The sequence below is a fragment of the Trachymyrmex cornetzi genome, unplaced genomic scaffold (assembly GCF_001594075.2).
Source record: "Trachymyrmex cornetzi isolate Tcor2-1 unplaced genomic scaffold, Tcor1.1 scaffold35, whole genome shotgun sequence".
In the NCBI taxonomy this organism is placed as follows: Eukaryota; Metazoa; Arthropoda; class Insecta; order Hymenoptera; family Formicidae; genus Trachymyrmex; species Trachymyrmex cornetzi.
This window is the reverse complement of record NW_017298213.1, coordinates 64,893-86,695: the sequence shown is the minus strand read 5'-3', so window position 1 is coordinate 86,695 and position 21,803 is coordinate 64,893. Positions and strand designations below refer to the sequence as shown.

At 33.6% G+C, this 21,803-nt stretch overlaps 1 protein-coding gene across 1 annotated transcript in view; it reads left to right on the top strand.

The window, feature by feature from the left end:
* MESR6 (misexpression suppressor of ras 6) overlaps window positions 1-15,413 on the top strand; it is a 750,945-nt gene extending 735,532 nt beyond the window's left edge. Inside the window, exons 7-8 of the mRNA XM_018510785.1 lie at window positions 12,713-12,931; window positions 15,281-15,413. Coding sequence (XP_018366287.1) covers window positions 12,713-12,931; window positions 15,281-15,413 — 352 coding nt within the window. The remainder of the gene's footprint in view (window positions 1-12,712; window positions 12,932-15,280) is intronic.
* Window positions 15,414-21,803: the final 6,390 nt, after the last annotated feature.

The window sequence follows — 21,803 nt, the reverse complement described above, 5'->3', positions numbered from 1 at the left end:
GAGCGAGAGAAGGAGCGGAAACGCTGCTCGAACACGCGTGCCGAACTGAAAGTACACGAGCAGGTTCGAAAGCGTGAGGCCCCCACTGGTCCGCTTTCCTCCCCTTCACTACCTCCTCAGGGCCCGGATTCATGCCCAGTTTTTATCGCAACGCTTTGTTCTAGTCCCGCGGCGCGACCCCTTACGCATACATCACATCACAATGTGTCGTTTTTTTCTTTTCCCGGGGCTAGCTCGCGTAATAGACCCTTTGTGCGACCATCATTGGGACACGTTTTCTTCAGGACCGTGAGCACGGGATAGATGGTAATGTTCTGAAATTTTTCATCCGCTTATTTATGCGATAACTCGATGTTGTTGATAATATTTATTAAATAGGTATGCGATATAGTATTATCTATTAGTAAGATGTATAATTGTAAATAATTATTAAATTACATTATGTGCAATTTGCAGTCAACACAGATTATATAATTTTAATTAGATTATGTAAAATCTACATATTTGAAGAACTACAGACGTTTCAAACTCTCCGTTTGGGTTCTCTTCAGTATGGAAATAATAGAGAATCACTCGTATAATTCAAATATAAAATATTTTTTTTTAATTTATAATTATTTATAAATTTGAAGAGGTTAAAAACTGAAAATACATTAATGTAAAACGATATTAAAAATTATTTTACTTCTTTTGTTTACTTATTTACTATTTAATTACAACTCTTTTAATAACGACTTTTAATAACAACTACTATAACATTAATAATAATAATTTCAAATATGTAATAGACAAGGGGTTAAGAGCTATAGCGGGTTATTAGTTGCTATTATTTAATAATTCTTAAAATAATAATAATAATAATTCCACTAAAGAACGCTTATGAAATATGCAAAATATAATATACATATAAAGATTTTTATATTCTGAAACACTTTTGTATTAATTTTATTGGGCAGATGTCAAACAGCTGAAAATTCGATAAAAACATAAGATAAAATATATGAAAAAATTTAAAAGCAGGATGAGGACTTTCGATGTTGTTCAGGTTTTGGTTCGCTTGTTATTTCATTTGCATACTTACTCGCAGTCGTGCCCGAGAATTCAAAACGTATACTACGTTTACGAAAGCACGGCAGAAGATAAAACCATGTGAGTAACAATGTCAGGATCCCTCCGTTCTCCTTATTTCTTTTTTTGTGACACGTATGCGCATACATGCAAGAATTCTTTCTCAACATACGGGCCCGATAATTCGTGCGAAGTCACGTCGCAACCGGGCCGACAACCGCGAAAAGATATAAAACCTTCCGATCTCTATGATCCACGCACAGGACCTAACATGCACGACCTTAATTCTCTTTAATAAGAGACGGAGATGAGTAATTGCATGCATTTGCGTACCTTTGCTTGCCTCATGGAAAGGGAAACAGTGAGATATTTAACATATTAAAGAACAGCCATCCGCCGAGCATCGAATGCTACGAAGCTGTTCTCAACTGGAACGATCTTAAGAATCGAGATTTAAAATGTGAAGAGGAACTTTAATAATTTATTGGAACAGAAACACACATTTTACATTTTTATTAAAAAAAATATTCAATGATGTACTTATAAAAATGACTAAAATATAGATAAAGAAAATCTTTTTTTTTATTACCGTCTTGTTTGACAGATAAAAATTATGATCATAAAATTGAACACGGTATAAAAGATCAGACAGCGAGCAAGAACGAATATAAATATCCGGCCAGGACGTCGGAGACAAAATACCGTTTCTGCTGTATCGTGGAAGAAAAGAGACGAAAGAAGCGGAAGAACTTCCTCCATCCCTTCCGTCCCGCCAAGTCACGACCATTGCGGAGCACAAGGATAATTGCATTAATTTATTTCCGATCCGCCACAGAAATTCTAGATCCTTCGGGCTAATTACGTTATTAAAGGACTCGACTGCCACCCCATACCATCCCGTAGGATTACGGTTCCCGATAAAATTCCTGGAGGAGCAAAACGTCCGACCTCCCGCCGCGCACCATCGCTCCTTGACACTATTAAATCGCGATTTGCACCGGCGAATCACGGCCAGTAGATAGGTTCATGCCGATGGTAAGTAATATTCAAGAGTTTTTTAAAACTGTTATTACGGCCGGCCCCTACCTGGCTCTCGAATCATAATCGACCGCGCACAGAGCGACAAAGGGGAAGTTCGTTAAGCCGTTCGCTCCTCCAGAAACCGCTGATTGTACGCAATTACGAAGCGAATCGCTGATCGAAGAGCCTATACCGTTGCGCTAATTGTTAATTTGGAGACGAGGACTTCTCTCTACTTCATATTCCGATAGATCAATTAAAACTTTTATCTATTTAGTTGTTCTGTACAGCATGATGTTGAGAAAAGCTTGATAATAATTTTCCAAACTTGTTAAACGATTCAAAATGTAAAGAACAGGTTAGATACACGGTGCGTTAATTTTTTTAATTTTAAAATATATTTCGGATAAGCCACTTTCTTACAAAAGTTTCTTTTGATCTTTAACATAAAACATTTTTATAATTATTTGTAAATAAATATTATATTTTATAGACATTTATATATATTTTATAGATATTTCATCGAAATATCTATATGTTTTCACTAAAAATTATCAAATAATTACTCCTGTGAAAAGTACCGTGGAAATCCTTTCTTTAGACTAGAAAAAGGATTATTCGGGTAATGGCTAAAGAGAGAAAAAAAATACGATAAATTATTAATATTCTTATTAATAATCGCATGTATAATATATGTATGATATAACGCGGAGAGAAAAAGAAAAACTTGATCGTAATCCTAGCAGTGTTAACAAAAACGCGTAGATGAGTAATAAATATCTCCATTAACGAAAACGAATTAATTAGACAGCGTGAGATCTTTCACTTCCTGTTCCGACCAACGTCGCAAGTTTCTTTTAAGACAGCTGATGCTGATACAGTAGCAGGGTCGAATTTGCATAAGGCCCCATATAGAGAAAGAGAGAAAGAGACTAACTTGATTATTTCACCTTCCCGAGAGCAACGTTGCTCCCCTTGCCCAAGTAATACGCAAGCTTTATAATTAGAAGGGGCTGTTTTCATGTAAATCTGTAATGGTAGCTGAAATGTGTCTCACGAATGTATCAGCCGACATATCATGTTCCTTCCACATGTAATTCTGAACAAATATTCAGATGTAATCCATAACTGCACTTTGTCCCCGCGACGACAGAACAATTTAAAGAATTTCTAACATAAATATTTTTTAATAAAAAAAGTTTTGTTTTATTTAAAATTTTTATTTTTTAATGATATTCCTTTTTAACAATATAATAAATTATTATATTGATATTTATTATAATTAATAGTTAATGGTAAATAATAAAATAATAATTTTATTTATCTTAATTTTTTTTATCTTAATGATTTGCTTATTATTTATTTACGAAATAATGATTACTTCTAACCGCTCAGAAGTTCACGAAAAGCTAGATGAAAAATAAAAGGGTATGCAAAAAAAATGACGAGAAAAACGTACGGAGAAAGGGGCGTAACTTAGGAAGAAGAGCGGATACAGCAGGATCACATCAGGACGAAATGGGCCACCGGAATTTCTAATGAAGTGTGTGAACTTCGACCCGGTTTCGTAACCTAATTAAATTCGGAACACGTATGCAAATTTCCGCGCAGCGTGACGACGTGCTGAAACCGACCCCCATCGTCTTATTCCCTTTCTCTATTTTCCGCTGTTACGCTGCCCCAACGTGTTACAACACCGTCGATTTTGGTTTCGCACGCACTCGCAATTGTGATCGAATTCAACCGTTAATTAATTAGAAGTCTCCGTAGAGAAGGGTGAAATACCGTTACGAGAACGTTCGCGCAAATGAATCAATAATTCACGCAGGAATTAAAACCCTATGTAAAGGAACCCTTTACACTTACCAGATACCATGATCTCTCGACAGGAATTGTTATTTAAGTACGGTTAAATGTTTACATCGAGAATGGATAAACACTATAAATTTTACTTAAGTCAAGAATGAAGAAAATATTAATATATAACACATAATGATAATATAATACAATAATATATATATAAAGATTAAAATTAATGTATTATAGGAATTATGCAATATTTTTTCAATTTTTGTATTTTTCTTTTATTTTGTAACAAAATAAGGAATATTATTTTTAATAAAATTTTGTATGTAAATCGAGTTCTCCAAAATTCGTCAGCAATCATGCAAAATATATCAAACTGATTTCCTTAATTTCTTAACTATAATAGATAACATAAAAAGGATCTCTTTTGTTGCCAGGATACTGTCTATCAGAAGGTATTGTTCGTCGAGATTAATACATTTTCGAGTGAATCTCTCGTGCAAGACAAATCGTAGTAACAAAAAAGATCGACCTGTGCTTGACATGATGTCAATGGTCTTTTCAACTTCTACCGCGGCACATCGGTGGCAACAGTGCAACCTGCCTATCCCACAATGCAGCTGAATGCATCCAGTATCGACAATACATCCGAACCGTTCGATGGGGATGAATATCTATTGATTGGTAGCATGGGGCGGCCCCTTAGGATCGTTTCTCGATATAGATGTGTACCTGCTACGGCCCCAAACACGTCCCGTTCTACCTGCGAGTACGCGCCAAATTATCGTGTTCCGAATGGCACGTGTCACCTGACAGGTATCCGCCTGACACTAACAGAGCGATGGAAGCTTCCAATATCAGTAATGGGTGTTACTTAATTGAACCAGTAATTTGAATAGCTCCAAACCCCAATCTATGAATCTTCATTACTCAGTTTTCAATTATCGCGTTAATTCTTATCTCAATTGCAAAATATTATTTATCATATTATATTATATAAAATATATACAGGATGTTTGATAATTAACGATAAAATTCTCACATAGGGATAGAACGGACTAAACTAACTTGTAAGTCGAAAAGTCCTCTATAATTTTACAATTTTTGTAGTAATTAACGAGATATTAATTACTAAAAATTGCCGAATATTGGTTTTCAATAATTTTTTACTCAAATACTATTAACTTTACAGAAAAACAATAAGTAACAAAAATTGTTTATTTTCTTCTCGTAGAGTTTTGAGAATTTTTTTAGAATTCTTTAGTATTTTCTGATGTTGATAAAAATAATTGTCAATAAGAAAATGCAGTACTAAAAAGTTGATTAAAAAATTCTGAAAAAAATTTTTAGAGCTCTATAAGAAGAAAATAAACAATTTTTGTCTCTTGCTGTTTTTCTATAAAGTTAATAGTACTTGAGTAAAATATTATTAAAACCAATATTCGGTGATTTTTAGTATGTAATTGATATCTTGTTAAAAAAACTATTGCGGAAATTGTAAAATGATAGAGGACTTTTTGATTCAGTTTAGTCCGCTCTACTCCTACGCAAGAGTTTTATCGTTACTTATCAAACACCCTGTATATTAGACACGGAAGTATAAAAATATTTTTTAATTTAGACGTATCTCTTATCTAATTGATGAAATTTATTCAATACATTGCATTAACATATATAATAATCTTGAATGTAATTCTATTAAATAGACACATTAAAATATGAATAGCTAAATTAATTTAATAAATAATAATTATATTATTTAATCATCTCTTCAATTAAATTAAAAACATATTACTTTTTCTTTAATTTTATAGTTATAATTAGATATAATTAAGAGTTGTTTACCATATATCACTTGAGATAAAAATACTGATTAGAATAAAATATTTACACTAATTAATATTCTTTGTAATTTATAATGTAATCGAAGTATTGTTTATTATTATATATTTATCCAAAAGAAAAATTCTGTGGTATAGATTACTGATACATAATATGCACCTAAAAACAGTTCTTCACTTCATTATCATCTCAGAGCATATGGTAATAGATAACGGAAATTTCGGGTCACGCATAATAAACGTTTACCTTCGATCATACGCGTGAACGCAGCTGGGTCTATATCCATTATAGATCGGTAATCCGATATCGATGCATTTTCCTAACGCTCGGCAAACAATTTTTGTAAAACAAGTTCGGTTAGATCAGGCCAGAGAGAAAAGATCGAGCTCGAAGAAGGCAATATCTTTACTATGCAAAATCCCTGGGTAATAACTCTTTCTTCTTCATACAACAAATATTTAACTTATCCTTAAAATTTTTTATTTTAAATTTGTCGTGTAAAATATCGTTTAAAATCTATGTAAATAATATATGTAAAAGTAACTACATGAATTATTTTTGTCCAAATAATAATCCCAAACATATCTCGTCGTACGCTTATATAAAATAAAAATGTAGAATTTTGTTATACAAAATCAAAGCTATTAATTAGACATCTAGAAAGAAAAGAACATCCTCGAATTTATCGAAACTATTTATTTAAAAAATTGGCATTTTTTAGAAATATCATATTTACTGTTCTACTTTTTTGGTAACATAGGTGTTTTACAGTCAAGTATTATAAATACTTTTTTTCATTATGCAGCTTGTCACTCACCAACTCGATGACTATCTAGTAAACCGTGGCAGTTTAAATAAACGTTAAAAGCATTTATAATAATGTGTGTGCATATTAAATTCTAGCGATGTGCTCCTCGCGATAAGACAACGTGCGGACCCGCGTCTCACGATTCGCTCTAATGAAACCTTAAAACGCATATCAAATGTCGGTCGCCTCGGGGAGATCCCGAAGTGGATCGCGGAGGCAGAGAAAAGGACGAAGGCCCCTCGCATCCGGATACGTTCCTGTCCTGTCGCTCGTACGTCAACCCTCGTTGTTTTTTTGCTGCGCTCTTAATAATTGATCATCTGATTACGATACATTATACCCTCCCTATCCTCCCCACTCCCCCCTTACATTCCTGCTTGAGCGTACTGTCGGAGGGCATTATTCCTGCACCGAGAGAAGTGGCATCGGAACAGATAAAGAGAAAGAGAGAGAGAAAAAGACGGAGAGAAGCAGCAGGCGAGAGAGGGAAACTTTTTCTTTCCGCCGCGCCCGGCGACGGACGGCCATTTGCATATAGGCCCCCTTATCGACAAACACACCGGGGGCGCCCTTCGTAATGAGGGCCCCCTCCCTTCGTTCAACGTTCCTCTTTCCTTTATTTTTTCAACGTGGACCGCCATTGTCCGTTAACTCATTCGTCGGGACAGCGTGGACCAGTAGTATCTCGCTTCCTTCCTCGTTACTGCGGTCTCTCTTCTTTTCTCTATCTCTTTCTCTTTCTCTTGCTTGCACTCATTGTACGAGGACATAGTAGTTTGTGTTACAAAAAAAAAGAAAGAAAGAGAGAGAGGAGTGGAAATAACAAAACCGGTCGGTCACACGTCGAAAAATATGAATCGTACAGATAGAGGCGGATGCGTTGGTGCTAGTCTCTTGTGACATCTGCTTCCTGGAATAAGTATAAAAAAAAAGGGTCCAAAGAGATCTCGCGATCGTTTTTGCCGCCGTATATAATTGTAGCCGTGACAGCATGCGGATAATACCGCTCGATATCATTTCGCGCGACTACCGTCAGTAATGTAAAGGACGAAAAAGAAAATATTTCATACACGTAACAAATCATAATCCACCATACCCTGTTTATTTTTTCTCATTTTAACAAGATCTTGAGAATGAAATACACAATAGCAATACGCAAAAATCCGACGTTTTACGATGAACGACATAGTGTCATAGATAATGTTGAAAAATATCTCAGGAGGTTAAAATTTTTTTAGCAAGTCTGATGCCGATGTTTTCCTAAAAGAACGTCAAGGGTAATTGTCATTTGTCATAATCTATCAGTATTAGCATTAAATCTGTTAATATAAATAGGCTCTCTAAATAAATTTCTCTAAATAAATCTCTCAAGAAAATAAAATTAACTTGGAATCAAGTGGGAGGCAAAGCTTCATTATCTATTTGTCGCCTTAATTTTATTGCGCACAAAAATTCTTTTATTCCCAATATAAGATATTTTTGTAATTAGACTTTTCTGAAAATTTTATCAAGGAACCAATTAAAAAATTAAGTTTTATATAAAAGTTTTTTATCAGAGTTTATTTTATATATTCATAAATAATTTATTAATAGTTTAATATTTATTTCTTTTTTGCCTGCTAACTATGCTTGTTACTTGTTAGTATTGCTAATTTTAAAAAACTAATTCTTAAAATTAGTTCTCAATCACTGCATTGGGAAAGAGACTTGTTTTCATGTCTTTAATGAGCTGGATAACTCGATCTGTTGAACAGCATGGTCAGGTTCTGTGTCTCTTTGGAGATTTGAACATTGCAAAAAACAGCACACAAACTATACAATTTTCACTGACTCATGAAGACTTTATTTTTAAGCATTATATATATTATTTGTTATCTACTGAAGATGGCTAAAAAATATAGCCGAAACAGAATTGTTATATTTAATTGTCATCACATTAAATTATAATAAGATTAAGTAGATTTTACGATTAGTATGTACCGTCATCATATTGCTGGCAAAAGTATACTTACATTTACTATATACCTATAATGTATCTTACAAAAATCGAAATTCCACAATTATCTGCAACTTTCAAGCGTCCTAAATAGCAGGCATTAAATTTGAATTATGCGAAGAAAATCACAGGGACGTAAACTTAATGATTTCTCAAATCTTGAGGTTCTTAATGGATCGCGTTAACGATGCGATTTCGCTTCTTATGATTGAATGTTCACGAAACACACGTCATTAAAACATATTCCTGTAATAATTCATCTATAATTATACCTATCAGCGATTGTTAAGCATCATCGATCATGCTTCATCTCGCGCGCGTTCATCTCTATTAAAATAAAATTAACTTGGAATCAAGCGGGAAACAAAGCTTTGTTACCTATCTACCGCCTTAATTTTATTACACAAAAATTCTTTTATTCCCAATACAAATATTTTTGTGATTAGACTTCTCTGAAAATGTTATCAAGAAACCAAATCACAATTAAAAAGTTATTAATAGTACATTTTAATTATATTGAAACAATATTTACGTAACAGTAAATTTCATGATGAGTAATGTACCAAACTTCATTTATTGTACAATGTTTCATAAACGCACGTCAATACTTTAGGAAGTAAACCTATACACTAAAATAAATAAAAAACATCATATGAACTGCATACCTTAGTTTTCAAGTTATGGACGATAAGAAAATATTCGAAGTATTCGCCTCGTGCGTCAACTCACGCTACCTACTTCACATCTTAGCATTGAATCCCGCACTCGTTCAAAAATACTAGGTATTCTTTGAATAGTCTCAATTCCATTTCGTATTCTTTCTCGCAAATCATCCGCATTAATCACTGACGTTGAATACACAATAGATTTTAAATGGCCCTAAAAATAAAAATCTAATGTATTAAGATCAGAGAATGTCGTGGTGGCCATATAGAGTGGATCCGTCTCGTCTTGTCTATCGGTTTGCGAAGACATTGTTTAGGAATGTTCTCACTTTAAGATAATGAGAAATGAGATGGAACACCATCGTGCATGAACGGTCATACAAATCATACATCAAATGCACGTCGGCCATTTCGGCATAAGTGTACATTACCATTTTGCCACTTTTTAAAGTCGGTTGTTCCATCTTTAGATAAACTATGTGGTAAATTATTTGTGTTGGATAAACAAAAGAGTAAAAGAATAAGAACATAAAAGAGTAATAAGAGAGTAAAACAGTGAAGTTTATCGAAAGATGAAATAACCCAGCCTTAGAACAGTATTTAGAGCAGTAACTCGCAAACATAAGATATCGACTGCTTGAAATTCTGTCCGATTTATTGATGGATATTGTTTGTAAACGTTAGATACGTCGAGATGTGCTAAAATATACAGTAACTCAGTAACGTGTGTTGACGCACAAGGCGAGCATTTCGAACATTTTTTTAAATCATCCATAACTTGAAAACTAAGGTATGTAAGAAATATGTTCATATGATTTTTTTTACTTATTTTAGTGTATATAGATTTACTTCGTAAAGTATTGATATAAATTTATGAAACATCCTGTATAACATTTCAACAAATTATAAGTAATATTTCCATTTTACATTTTATTGTAGTCTTTTCGTATATGATTATTAATCAGTTTATGTTTATCAAAGATTGCATTTTTTATTTTATAAACATTATTGTCGATATTATATTGAATAGACAAAACATACGTAAAACAGTAGTTGCCTTTTTCTTTGGCTTATCCTTCCTTTAATTACTGCAAATAGATATCTGATTGTTATAAGAAAATCGTATATTATAAATATAATGCAAATATGGTGGATATATATTATATTTTTCTCTCAATATGCCTAACCGTTTTACCTAAATGTATGTCACTTATACTTGCTCTAACTACTTAAAATATCTTCAGATACTTTAGCAGTTGCAATCGTAAGATTGAATTATTTGCAGCGTTGTTCACATGAAATTGCACGTATGAAGACGAAACAGCGTTCTTGTTCCCTCGAGATCGATCATTAACCGACATTGTTACCCAACTGTCAGAATAATCTGCGGTGAGAATCACTGTGATAGATACAAAGAAGCGGGCTCGCGTGTGTCCAGCCCAGAGGCGGCTAGGGCAGGTGCGACTTTCAGAGGAATAATTAATATTCAGCGAGGAAAAAGTGGGCGAGAAAGGTTCGACGATGGCCTCCTCTTATAAACAGTTGACGCGTTAGCGACTGAGGTGCGCACCGCTTGTTGGCCGCGCGCACCTGGTACCATCGTATAAAGAAGGGAAAAAGGAAAGGAAAGCATATCTTCTCACCAATTACGCCTATTACGAACGGACGTTTGGTTGCCGTGATCACCCAAACCCAAGACCGCTTACCTTAATTCGAAAATTATGCGCTCGCCCATGCATCGGCGGTGAAATGATACAGCGTGAAGGGCCTGCGTGCGTTTCGTTATTAATATCAAAAATGTCTCCTCACCTTCCGGTGCATGCATCGACTAATTTATGTTAGTCGCGCAGCAGTTCGTGTTCTGTAAAAGACACCCTTGATTCTCTCCTATTAAAATCTACATTGACACACGGGTTTTGGGAATTGCCATCGAGTATTAATTGGTATTTCTTCTAAAATTTGGAATAAATTCTACCGTTAAAAGTTTTCATCATATTTTATTTGCAAATTTAGAACTTTCACTAAGAGAAATATTTTTTATAAATAACCATAATTTGGTTGATATATGAATTAGAAAATCTCATTTTTTAATTTATAAATTGTTTTGTTTTAATCAAAATTTGGTTATTATAACTAAATTTAAAAAATTAGAAAATTTTTGTAATTTATGTATCAATTAAATTATGGTTATTCATACAAAATATTTTTCTCAGTGCAATATTATAAATATCACGAGATAAAGTTCTGTAAAAATAAATAAAGAATAAGATTTTATCATAATCCATTTTTTTTTAAACTTAATTTGTGACGATAACTAGAATGTCCACGAAACACTAATAACAGTCTACGCGAGTATCATAGTATGCTTAAAAACGTCCTTTTATTAAGAAACAGGTTCACGAAGCCCGCCATCGCGGTTCCCGCATCGTCATCCCCAATGATATCATTATCGATAATCTAAATAAAAAAAAACAGTTGATCGGCCCCTGCTTGTCAACGGAGGTATCGTCCGATCGTGCCGCACCAGGAATTGCAGCTGCAGAAAACGAGGAAAACTTGTGATCAGATAAGAGTAAAAGCAGAGGGCGGTATAAGGGAGTTAGAGGGAGGGAGATAAAGAGCATTCGTAGAGGAAAGGAGAAGTACAAATTACGAGCACCCGGAACCGTTCTTGTGGCCGTGTTAACTTTCGTCGCGTGCCTTCAGGAAATACCTCAACTTTTACAGAGAGAGAGAAAGAGAGAGAAACGTGCTATCATTGGGGTATTATAAACTTTATATCGTTCACCTTTGTCCTCCGCCTACCTTCGTCCATCGTTACGCGCGTCCGCGATGAAGTTTACAAATTACCTATGTAATCGACTTTTCGTAAATAAAGCGTTTTTATAAGTGAAGAAATTTTTTTTAACAAAGGCTTTTGATAAATATTCATTTTACAACTAATATCTTAATATCCTTATTAATATATCTGATTTATTTAGCTACTTTCTAAATTTCTTGGAGCGAAATCGCACTTCAAAAGACCGAAAATTGAACCAGCCTTGAAAAAAGAGTGAAATGTTTTTACTCTTGAACAAGAGTGGCAGATTTTCATTCTCTAAAAGTGAAATTTCATTCTTTTCAAGTAAGATTTCATTTTTTGGAGTGAAAGTCACACTCTAAGGAATATACTCCATTTTTGAAGTCTCACTTAAAAAATGGAGTAAGATTTCACTTTGGAGTGATTCGTACTCTAAAAGAGTGAAATCTTACTCTGAAAAAATAAAAATCTTGTCCAAGAGTGAAAAATTTTCATTCTTTTATCAAGACTAGCTCAATTTTTACTCCTAAAGGTTTAAAGAGTAAATAAAACAAATGCGAAAATATAGCAAAAATACTTATCTAATGACATTTATGTGTAAATTCATAGCATTATTTAATTTTTATAAGAACACACAGATTAAATTTATTTGATTTTACGACGCAATACTTATATTTACTAATATAATCATGCTTTGCAATTTTCAGATACGAAGCTGTGGATCGGATTTTTCAAGAAGTAACGAGCGTCTACAGAGATTCCGAAATCGATTGGATGCTAGTGTACAATGCAGGTTGCACTATAGATGATACAGTTCTACCCGATCATGTGACAGAACCCAATGATCTCGATCGCTTGATCAATGGAACGTTCAGATTGTTTTTAGCGGCTCTTCCTACGCCTCCAACAATCGTCACCATAGCCAGGTAGATCACTTCCCTACTCAATACAATCTTTTTTCTTATTAGAAATTTACAAAAAATTTAATTAGAAATTTAAAAATTTGCGCTAAATATATTTGTTTTTACAATAAAATTATATAGGATTGACAGAAAAACATAAAAAAATTTCTTTATTGATCAATCTTCTACTACCTAACGGTTTATAGTGATATGAAGAGATATTTTCACAACAGTTTCTCTCATTATACAAATATCTTTAAACATGAAATGAGTTTAATGTAAATTCTTATATTTTTTCCAAATACGCTAAAAAACTACTATGATAAGATTGAATTAATATTTGAAATTACATTTTACATTATGCTATTAAAGAATAATACCACATGCGCTTGTTAGTAATACAAACCGAAAATAATTGCACGTGTGATAAATTAGCAGTTGAATATACAAGAATCATTTTGTGGTAAGAGGGTCGTGTATCTGTTAAAGATGAAGGACAATTAGCAATCGCAGTAGGCAACGTCTTATGCATATATGACAATTAAAAGTTCAGATTGTACAAATTGGCTTTAATTTACGGTTTCAAACTACTAGCTGAAATGAAAATATTGTCCCGCTTTTGTACGCGCGCGAAACCGAAGTCTGCAATGCCGCAGATGGCGTGGAAGAAGATGCTGGGAGGGCACGAAATAGAGAGAAGAAGGGCGGCTTATAGGGACGACACGGCGGGGCTGTCCGAGGGGTGGATTCAGGATCGTGGGTATACCGTTAAGCCCCACCCTCCAGATAGGCAGGGATGGGTTTCACATAGGGGTGCACAAAATCAAACCATCAAACTTTTGTGTTTCGTAGCTAGATGTCTCTACCTCCGATTTCCTGAAGTAAATGCTATATATTTCTTCTTCTCAGTTTTGTTTCGTCACTTTTCTAAATATTAAAGTGACAATACTTTTGTTGAACTTTAAAAAAATTTGGTTATCCGTATTTCCCGGATAATAAAATAAAGACAAAGTACTAACGATGACAATTAATAATGCAAAAGAAAACATATATATTTTATATATTTTTTCATGTCTCACACTATATCTCTTTGAAATAATTTTTTTCTAATAGTATTTAATACGAACATGTTTTGAATTACAATTGATGCGATAGATATGCTTTTATCTGAATATATAGATACTGTTACATACACTGAGAAACTTTACTAAATTTTAATAATATTTTTTTAATAGTACTAAATAAATCTTTATTATTATTTATTATGTATTTATAATAAATAAATATTTACTCAATAATAAAAAATGATAGTAAAACAAATTAATATTTCTTATACTAAATAAATATATGTTTACATTTAGTAAATATTTAGTTAGTACTATTCAAACAAGTATATATTTATTAAAATTTAGTACATTTTTTTAGTGTATATATAAAATAATTTTAAAGTAAGTGACTTGGCGCCATCTGGCAACAAAAGTACGGAGATTCTGCTCAAACTTCCGGCAGAAGCTGAAAAAAATCGATTCCACCCCATTCGACTTGCTTCCACCCTTCGCTGTTTCCAACTCCCATTTCAGCACATTAGTTTCCGGGGGAGACGCGGAAACGTTGCCGGATATCGTCTCTGGACAGTTTGCAGTTTCTCTCGTAGTTTGCCAAACGGTGATTAAACAATCAGCGACAAAAATTGACAGAGGGTGAGATAGCAAATAGAAGAAACATTGAACAACGAAAAAGTGAAAATAGCGAAAGTAGAAGAATAGAGAAAAGTGAAAGCGAGAATAAATAAAGAATACGATTCTTTTAATGATCTACTTTTATGTTTAAACTTACTTTTATGCTTTTCTTTTCTCTCTCTTTTCCTCTTTTTTTCATTTTACGTTCTCCTTACAGAAATCAAATATTAGCAATAATTTAATATTAACCGATTTATTATTGAAAGATAATAATTAATTACTTATTTGGAGCATTAAAAGTACTGAACAATAATGCTTTTAATACTTAAAATAAATTATTAGTTATATATACTTTCTTTCAATATTAAATGGGCCAGTATTAGAATTCTATAAGAGTCTTGTTAATTAATTGTTGAGTACTTTCCTCTTTGATAAATATAAATCTTGCTTTTCTTTAATACTAATTTCTTCAATAAATCTTGACTAAAGAATTATTTCATATTAAGAAAAAATAATTTGAAAAATGCATAAGGAAAAATTATCCCAAGATGGTTTGCCTAATGATATATTATAATATATTATCACACACAAGGTTAATTATTTTATTAAAATTTAAGAATATAGGTAGAAAGGATTAAAAACAAATAACTGTTTTTTTCATAATCTATGTTTATTAAATAATTTTTTATTGCAGATCTAGTGAGGACGATTACACTCCTCTCGAAAATGTTGATCAAATTCAAGTTGACGTTCTCGATCAACTTCGTGAACGACTGGGATCGGAAATAGATATCAAACTGATTTATCAAGACGAAGAACAACAATAATTCTAAAAAAGGAATGTAACCTTTTATTCTTTCCTTTTATCCTTTAATCCCTTTTTACGGTTTGTCAAATAAAATAATAAGTATAATTACAAAATATAATATGTATTTTATAATTTCACTTGTCGCACGCATAACCGTGTAACAGACTAATATACTAACCATTGATTTGTAATTACAATTATTTGTGAAATAAAAACATAAGCAAACATATTTTCTTCTATTAATTACATAAAAATATAAATACAAGTCCAGAGAGTATATCCGTATTTATTTATTTTTTTTTTTTTCATAGAATTGTTTAATGAATTGGCATATACTGATTAGCAATTTTAAATAATATATACAATATATCATAACATATTTAAATATCATTCGAATTTCTCTCACATGTACAATCATCCTTCATAGATTATGATATTTCAGACAGTGTTATCTGTAGCATCATGAACCTCTCACAGATTCGTAAGCATTCTCGCAGATCGTAAAGCAAACATGACCAAGAAGGGACGTGGCGAGTTTTTGATCACGCTATGGCGATTTACATGTTTAAGATCGGTACCACTGTGGGATACGCACACAATGCCAATATGAAGGTTGCCGCTTTTTTTGGCAGCGAAAGTAGCCCCCTACCCTCTTTGCTGATCTTCGTTCCACGAGTCTCAAATTTGCATACCTTGGGTCCGTTTCCCACACGTCTCAACAGCTTCCATCTCATCTCAATCTCTACTCTCTCGCTTGGCATCTCTCGCTCAGCATCTCTCGCTCAGCATCTCTCGCTCTTTCTCGCCCTTCCTTCCTCTCTCCCTCTCTCCCTCCTTCCAACGTTCTGCGCAACCCTTTCAGCTGCCGGTGAAGACAAAAACGCGGGAGTGCCCAAAAAAAAAACGAACGTCTTCCTTCTCCCACGATCGTGGCGTTTCCTGAGGCTGTTCTCAAGACGTGTCTATTGTGGACATGGCACACAACGAACTACGGAGTAGTCGCGGATATATTTTTTTTGCATATACCAGTTTGAAACGATTGACGGAAGCGGAAGACGCGAGCATCCGTACAGTCCGTCTAGGTCTTTACGAAACGTGTTTTAATATCGTTGACATTAATGAGTAGTATTAGTACCCCTTTTTATATATTAATTAATTATTTGATCTGCAAATTTAAACTTTACTTCTTTATAATAAAAATAATGCAATAAGTAATTATAAGGTTCCGTATATATACAATATGACAATTAAAAAGGGCAATATTTACACAAACAAATTTAATTAAATTAGAATCATAAAGTTAACAAACGTTTCGACTCCGATCGGGTCATTTTCAATGTTACAAAGGTAAATCATAAATAAAAGTACAACTATACAATGTTAAATAAATGAAAAGACTATAACTATAACAATTCGTTAAATTGCCAGCAAATTCTTGTCTTTACTATATAAAAAATTATCCTTAATCTTTAATTACAGTTATAACATCTTAAATAAAAATGAATATGATTAAATAATAACATTTCATAAAATCGCAAGCATAATCTTGTCGTTGAAATAAAAAGCATAAGTTGTCCATTTGATATTTTAATCTAAGTTGCGAACGAAATCGTATCTGAGAAAGAATAATTCAAAACTTGAGACCTTATATATAAAGAATATTGTCTATAATGTGTAACACAAAGTCATTTACCTTGTCGGTGAAATATAATTACACAATAATGTGTCAGTGAAATATAAAAAAAATCCAATAATGCGTCAGTGAGATGTAAAAAATCCAGAAATGTGTTATAATTTTGCGTTGTAACTACATGTTGTAACTTTAAAATATTTTGCACTGATGTACGCGACACACTCTTGATCAAGTCAAGTAATACAATCTTATATAAAAATAATACAATCTTATATAAAATGTTTTAAAGTAGAAAAAGTATTGTATTGTAAATGTATATTTGTAAAATTAGGAAGATAAAATGTTTTTCAAACTATTTATTAATTCTGTTTATTTATTAATTCTTAAGTTTAATTTATCTTCTGAGAGACAAATTAAAAAATATAAAATTTTCTGAGAGCATTGAACATTTTATGCTTAGATGTCGATTTGGACAAACGCCGGAATTGAATATGGAGAGGGCAAGGTACATGCGGAAGTGCGGTCGCGCGACTAAGGGGCGAACATTAAAGAACAACCGCAGGGAAAGAGGAAAGAGAGTTTACGAGTCGCCAGCCTCCCAAGTAATGATTGTCGTTAACCGCCGCGCCGTACGGGCCGCTCGCTCGGCCTGCAGTCGAGACTTTTGTATGCTAATGACAGGGTGGTCCGATTTCGTTCTACGACCGAGTAAAAAATCTTGGGGGTCAACAGACCCATCGTTAGCCCAACTTTTAAGTCTCCCTCGAGCGTCATTGACCTCGAATTAAAAAACGGGTGCGACCTTCCGTCCTGCCGACTCCGTCCCGCCCGGAAATTTTACAACAAGACTCTCGTTTCGTAATGTAACACTTCCACTTATTTACTTTCGCCTCTTAGACTTCATCTCGCGGATACGCGATCTTAGATGGATTTTATGAGTTGAAAAAACAAGACGTGATGAAGATCAATTAAGACTTTTCCAAGTTTCTTATTTTTTAAAATATATATATTTCTTCTTTTTTCACTCTTTTTTTCGAAAAGTGTAAATTATATTAGGCTTTTGTGATTATTTCCTTAATTAAGATAATACACTTCTTTTATAGATAGATAAATTTATTTAATTCTCAAAAACATAATTCCTTTGGACACACATAGATTAATATAGGTCATAGGTACTCTTTTATCTAGTTCCTTTTTATTTAAGTTTTTATAATGGACATAGTGTGAATCTTTAAACACAAAAAATTATATACATTATTTAATGCAGATTGAAGAAATTAAAGAAAGTTAACAAAGTGTTAAAATTTTCAAGACACTAGTATGACGCGACAAGATAATAAAATTAATTAATTAGAAATTGTTATCAATACTTTTCTCATCCGAGTAAACGAATGTAAATATTGTTCTAAAGCACGTAGACTCTTTATAATTCACAATTTTCTCTTCTCTCTCACGGTCGTTCGCATTTCATTCATCCAGGTGACACCGTGTCAGTGGGTTCTAAGGGAATTATTCAAAACCAGCCCTGACTGGCAAAAGTGCAGCCGCCCTGGAACTGTAATCCCATACCCGTATCTAATCTGCATAAAAGAGAAGAAAAAACGTCGCACAGGAAAAAAACAAAAGCGCGCAAGAATTCGCCCGATAGGCTTTGCGAAATAAATTAACATAGAACAAAACTGCTGTACTGACACTCAAAAATCTGTGTGTTGTAAGATAATAAACAAAACTGTTGGAATTTTTTTGAATTATTAAAAAAATTTTTTAATGAATATCAAAACTTCTGCAATTTTTTATACCCTTTTGGCATTATGTTTAATTGTTATAAATAATTACACATTTTTAACTATCTTTCGGCTTTCATTGGTTTCTTCCTCTTGTTATCTACCTTATAGTATTTGCATTAAAATTTGATGTGTTTATCAATTTCATAATGATATTCAAGTATCCAGTATACAAAACTTGAGAATTATGTAGCGCAAAAAATTAAGCGAACTACTTGTACTCGTATAATTAGCAGCGGTCGCGGATATCAATTAAAAAATGTTGATGATATATCTTAATTCGATATTTCCCGCGAAGTCGAAATAGTGGTGCGACCCAGCATCCCTTCGAGGAACATACTTACCGATTATGCGCGTGACGAAAGAGATCTTCAGGCGAATATGCTAATGCAGGCGACGGCATAATGCGAGGCCGATACGCCGAGGCAAAGCCAATTATGACGGCGCGGGGACCCATCATGCCTGATACTCCGTTTTACACGTGGGTCGTCCTCGAAAAATCTCTTTCTTTCCATCCCTGTCTCTCGACACGGTCTCCACAAACGTAAAACGGCGAACGAGACGAGAGAAGGCACGAGAAGAGAGGGCCGCATAGACAACGCCATAGGCGGCCATTGTTCGAAAGTGCTATTTGTATTTATTTGGGCCCTTTGTTCGAGCCATGAGAGATTCATGAGGCAGAAGGTGGGGCGAGAGCGGCCAAAGAGAAAGAGAGACGAGAGAATTTATTCGGAGAACGAGGCAAAGGGTGAGAGAGGTCCACTAGTTGTTACGGGACTACTCTACGTTTCGGTTGAAAAAAAGCACACGGTGGAAAGTTTTGACCCGTATCATCAGTGCATTTAGACTATTTAGACGACGAACGCACGAATTAGCTAGTAGAATTAACTGGTAATCGCGAGTAGCGAGTCACTATTTACTTTTTTTATTATCTTAACACGCAGCGCGTTAGTCAATAACTTTAAAGTAGCATTTTCAGAAATATTATGTGATCTGGTCACGTTCTTTTATTGCTTCACCGACGAATACAGGATGTTTTGCAATTGTTATCGTCTTCATCTGCGCACATTTTGAAAAAGTTGGCAAATTGATCAAAGAGCTTTGTGTATGCATGAAAGAAGTTGCGATAAAAGCGCAGGCGATAATTTTGAGACATTGTGAAATAAAAACAACACGATATAAAGTTTTGAAAGTGCGAGTAGACCAAGTCACAAAATATTTGTCTTGTGAAGAATTAAGGTAAAGTTATTACCGCAATGCGTTGCAAAAATCGCAAGATATGATAAAAGTAAAACAGCAATTAATTATGTGTGTACACACCAAAATACAGACCAAAGTTCATATTAAAAACAACATTTCCAATTTACTTTTTGAATCGATAATGGAACAACTTTTAAGCGGTTTTATCGAAACCTTAGATTTGATTTGCATATTTGATACTTTTAAATTAAACACTTTTACTGTAAAATCATTAAAATTAGTTATGTTAATGATGTAGTATTTCACAATTTTTTTATAACTCGCGATATTTTGTTCTTCATTCGAATAAATTTTCGAGAATAAGCTTTGCACGTAGTTGAAGGTGGGCCGACCGGATTCGAACATCCAATTGCGAAAATGCGTTCGTCCCGTCGGTGGGGAAACTTGGCGTGCTTGTTGGTGCAGTGTGCGATGAGATGGCCCAGTGTATGTGTGTGTGTGTATGTGTGAATGCATCTCGTGCAGCGGATGCAACTGCGAGTGGTCAGTAGCTCGCAAACCGAGTGACCGCTCTCTCTCGCCGTGTTCCGACGTGAAAGTGGCGCGCGAGGGGGAAAAAAAACAGAGCCAGTTTTCGCCGCATAGTGAACTTTTTTAATTGCATTTCGCGCTCGAAATGCTCCTCGAGTAAAAATTCATCAGAGACGGATGGACCTATTCGGACATACAGATGTTGTGAAAATAGCAAATTTACGTGAGTTATTGTAAACGAGGCGTGTCACGATAGACATATATCAAAACAAGTATAACATTGGTGAGATTAACTTAAAAGAAAGTTGATACTATCGCAATGTGGACGTCGTGCGTTAAGTTGAATAAAATGTGAAATATTTAGATCTTATATTTGTTAATACTTAGAAATTGAGTGAAAAAAGGACTGAAATTTTTATGTTCAATATACTTGAAAGTATACATACATTACACATAACTATTGTGTATTTATATTTTTATAATAAAAAAACAATTTTTAACCTCGATATAATTTATATAATGATATTATTACATTGTTTTCCTACATTATTTTAATTGATTTTGCGATAAGAAATAAGATGGTTAAATCACTGCTGTCATCTCGCACTGTCAAATTTTCGAAAAAATTCTTTACGCACAGCAAAATGCGGACGTAAATGAATTTTTGGAGCGGAAAATACTGGTGATGCACAGGACAACATGAGGCGCCGTGACAGTTTCCTCGTGGATAGACTAAGAAAGGAACAGAAGTTATGCCATAAGTTTTAATAACACATAAATAAAGACGACGTTATAATAGAGTTTCCTCGCGGCGAGTTTCTTAGCCGAGAGATTCGATATGACGAATATATAACGTGGTTCGTTATAAATATTTAATCGTAAACGCATGGAATTTTCCAACGGCGATAGTACATGAGGCAGAAAGTGATCAATTTTTCGGGTGTGTGCTTGTTGAGATAGATTTTTAAGAAATTAAGCAATTTTTTAATTAACTTCTCATTTCATATATTTATAAACAGATAATAGAAAAAGTACCAATTAAAGTGTTGGTTAAGAAAATATTTCGAGAAAAATGTAAATTAATAATTAAAAGTGATAAAACTTTGTTAGCTTAAAAATAATTAAGGGTTATCAAGAAATACATGAACGAATTTCATTGATGAATCTCTTGGCAATTTTTAGGTAACCCCCCACATATGTGAAAATGGGCCTAAAAAACAGAGAGAGAAAGAGAGAGAGAAGGAGGGAGAGGGAGGGAGAG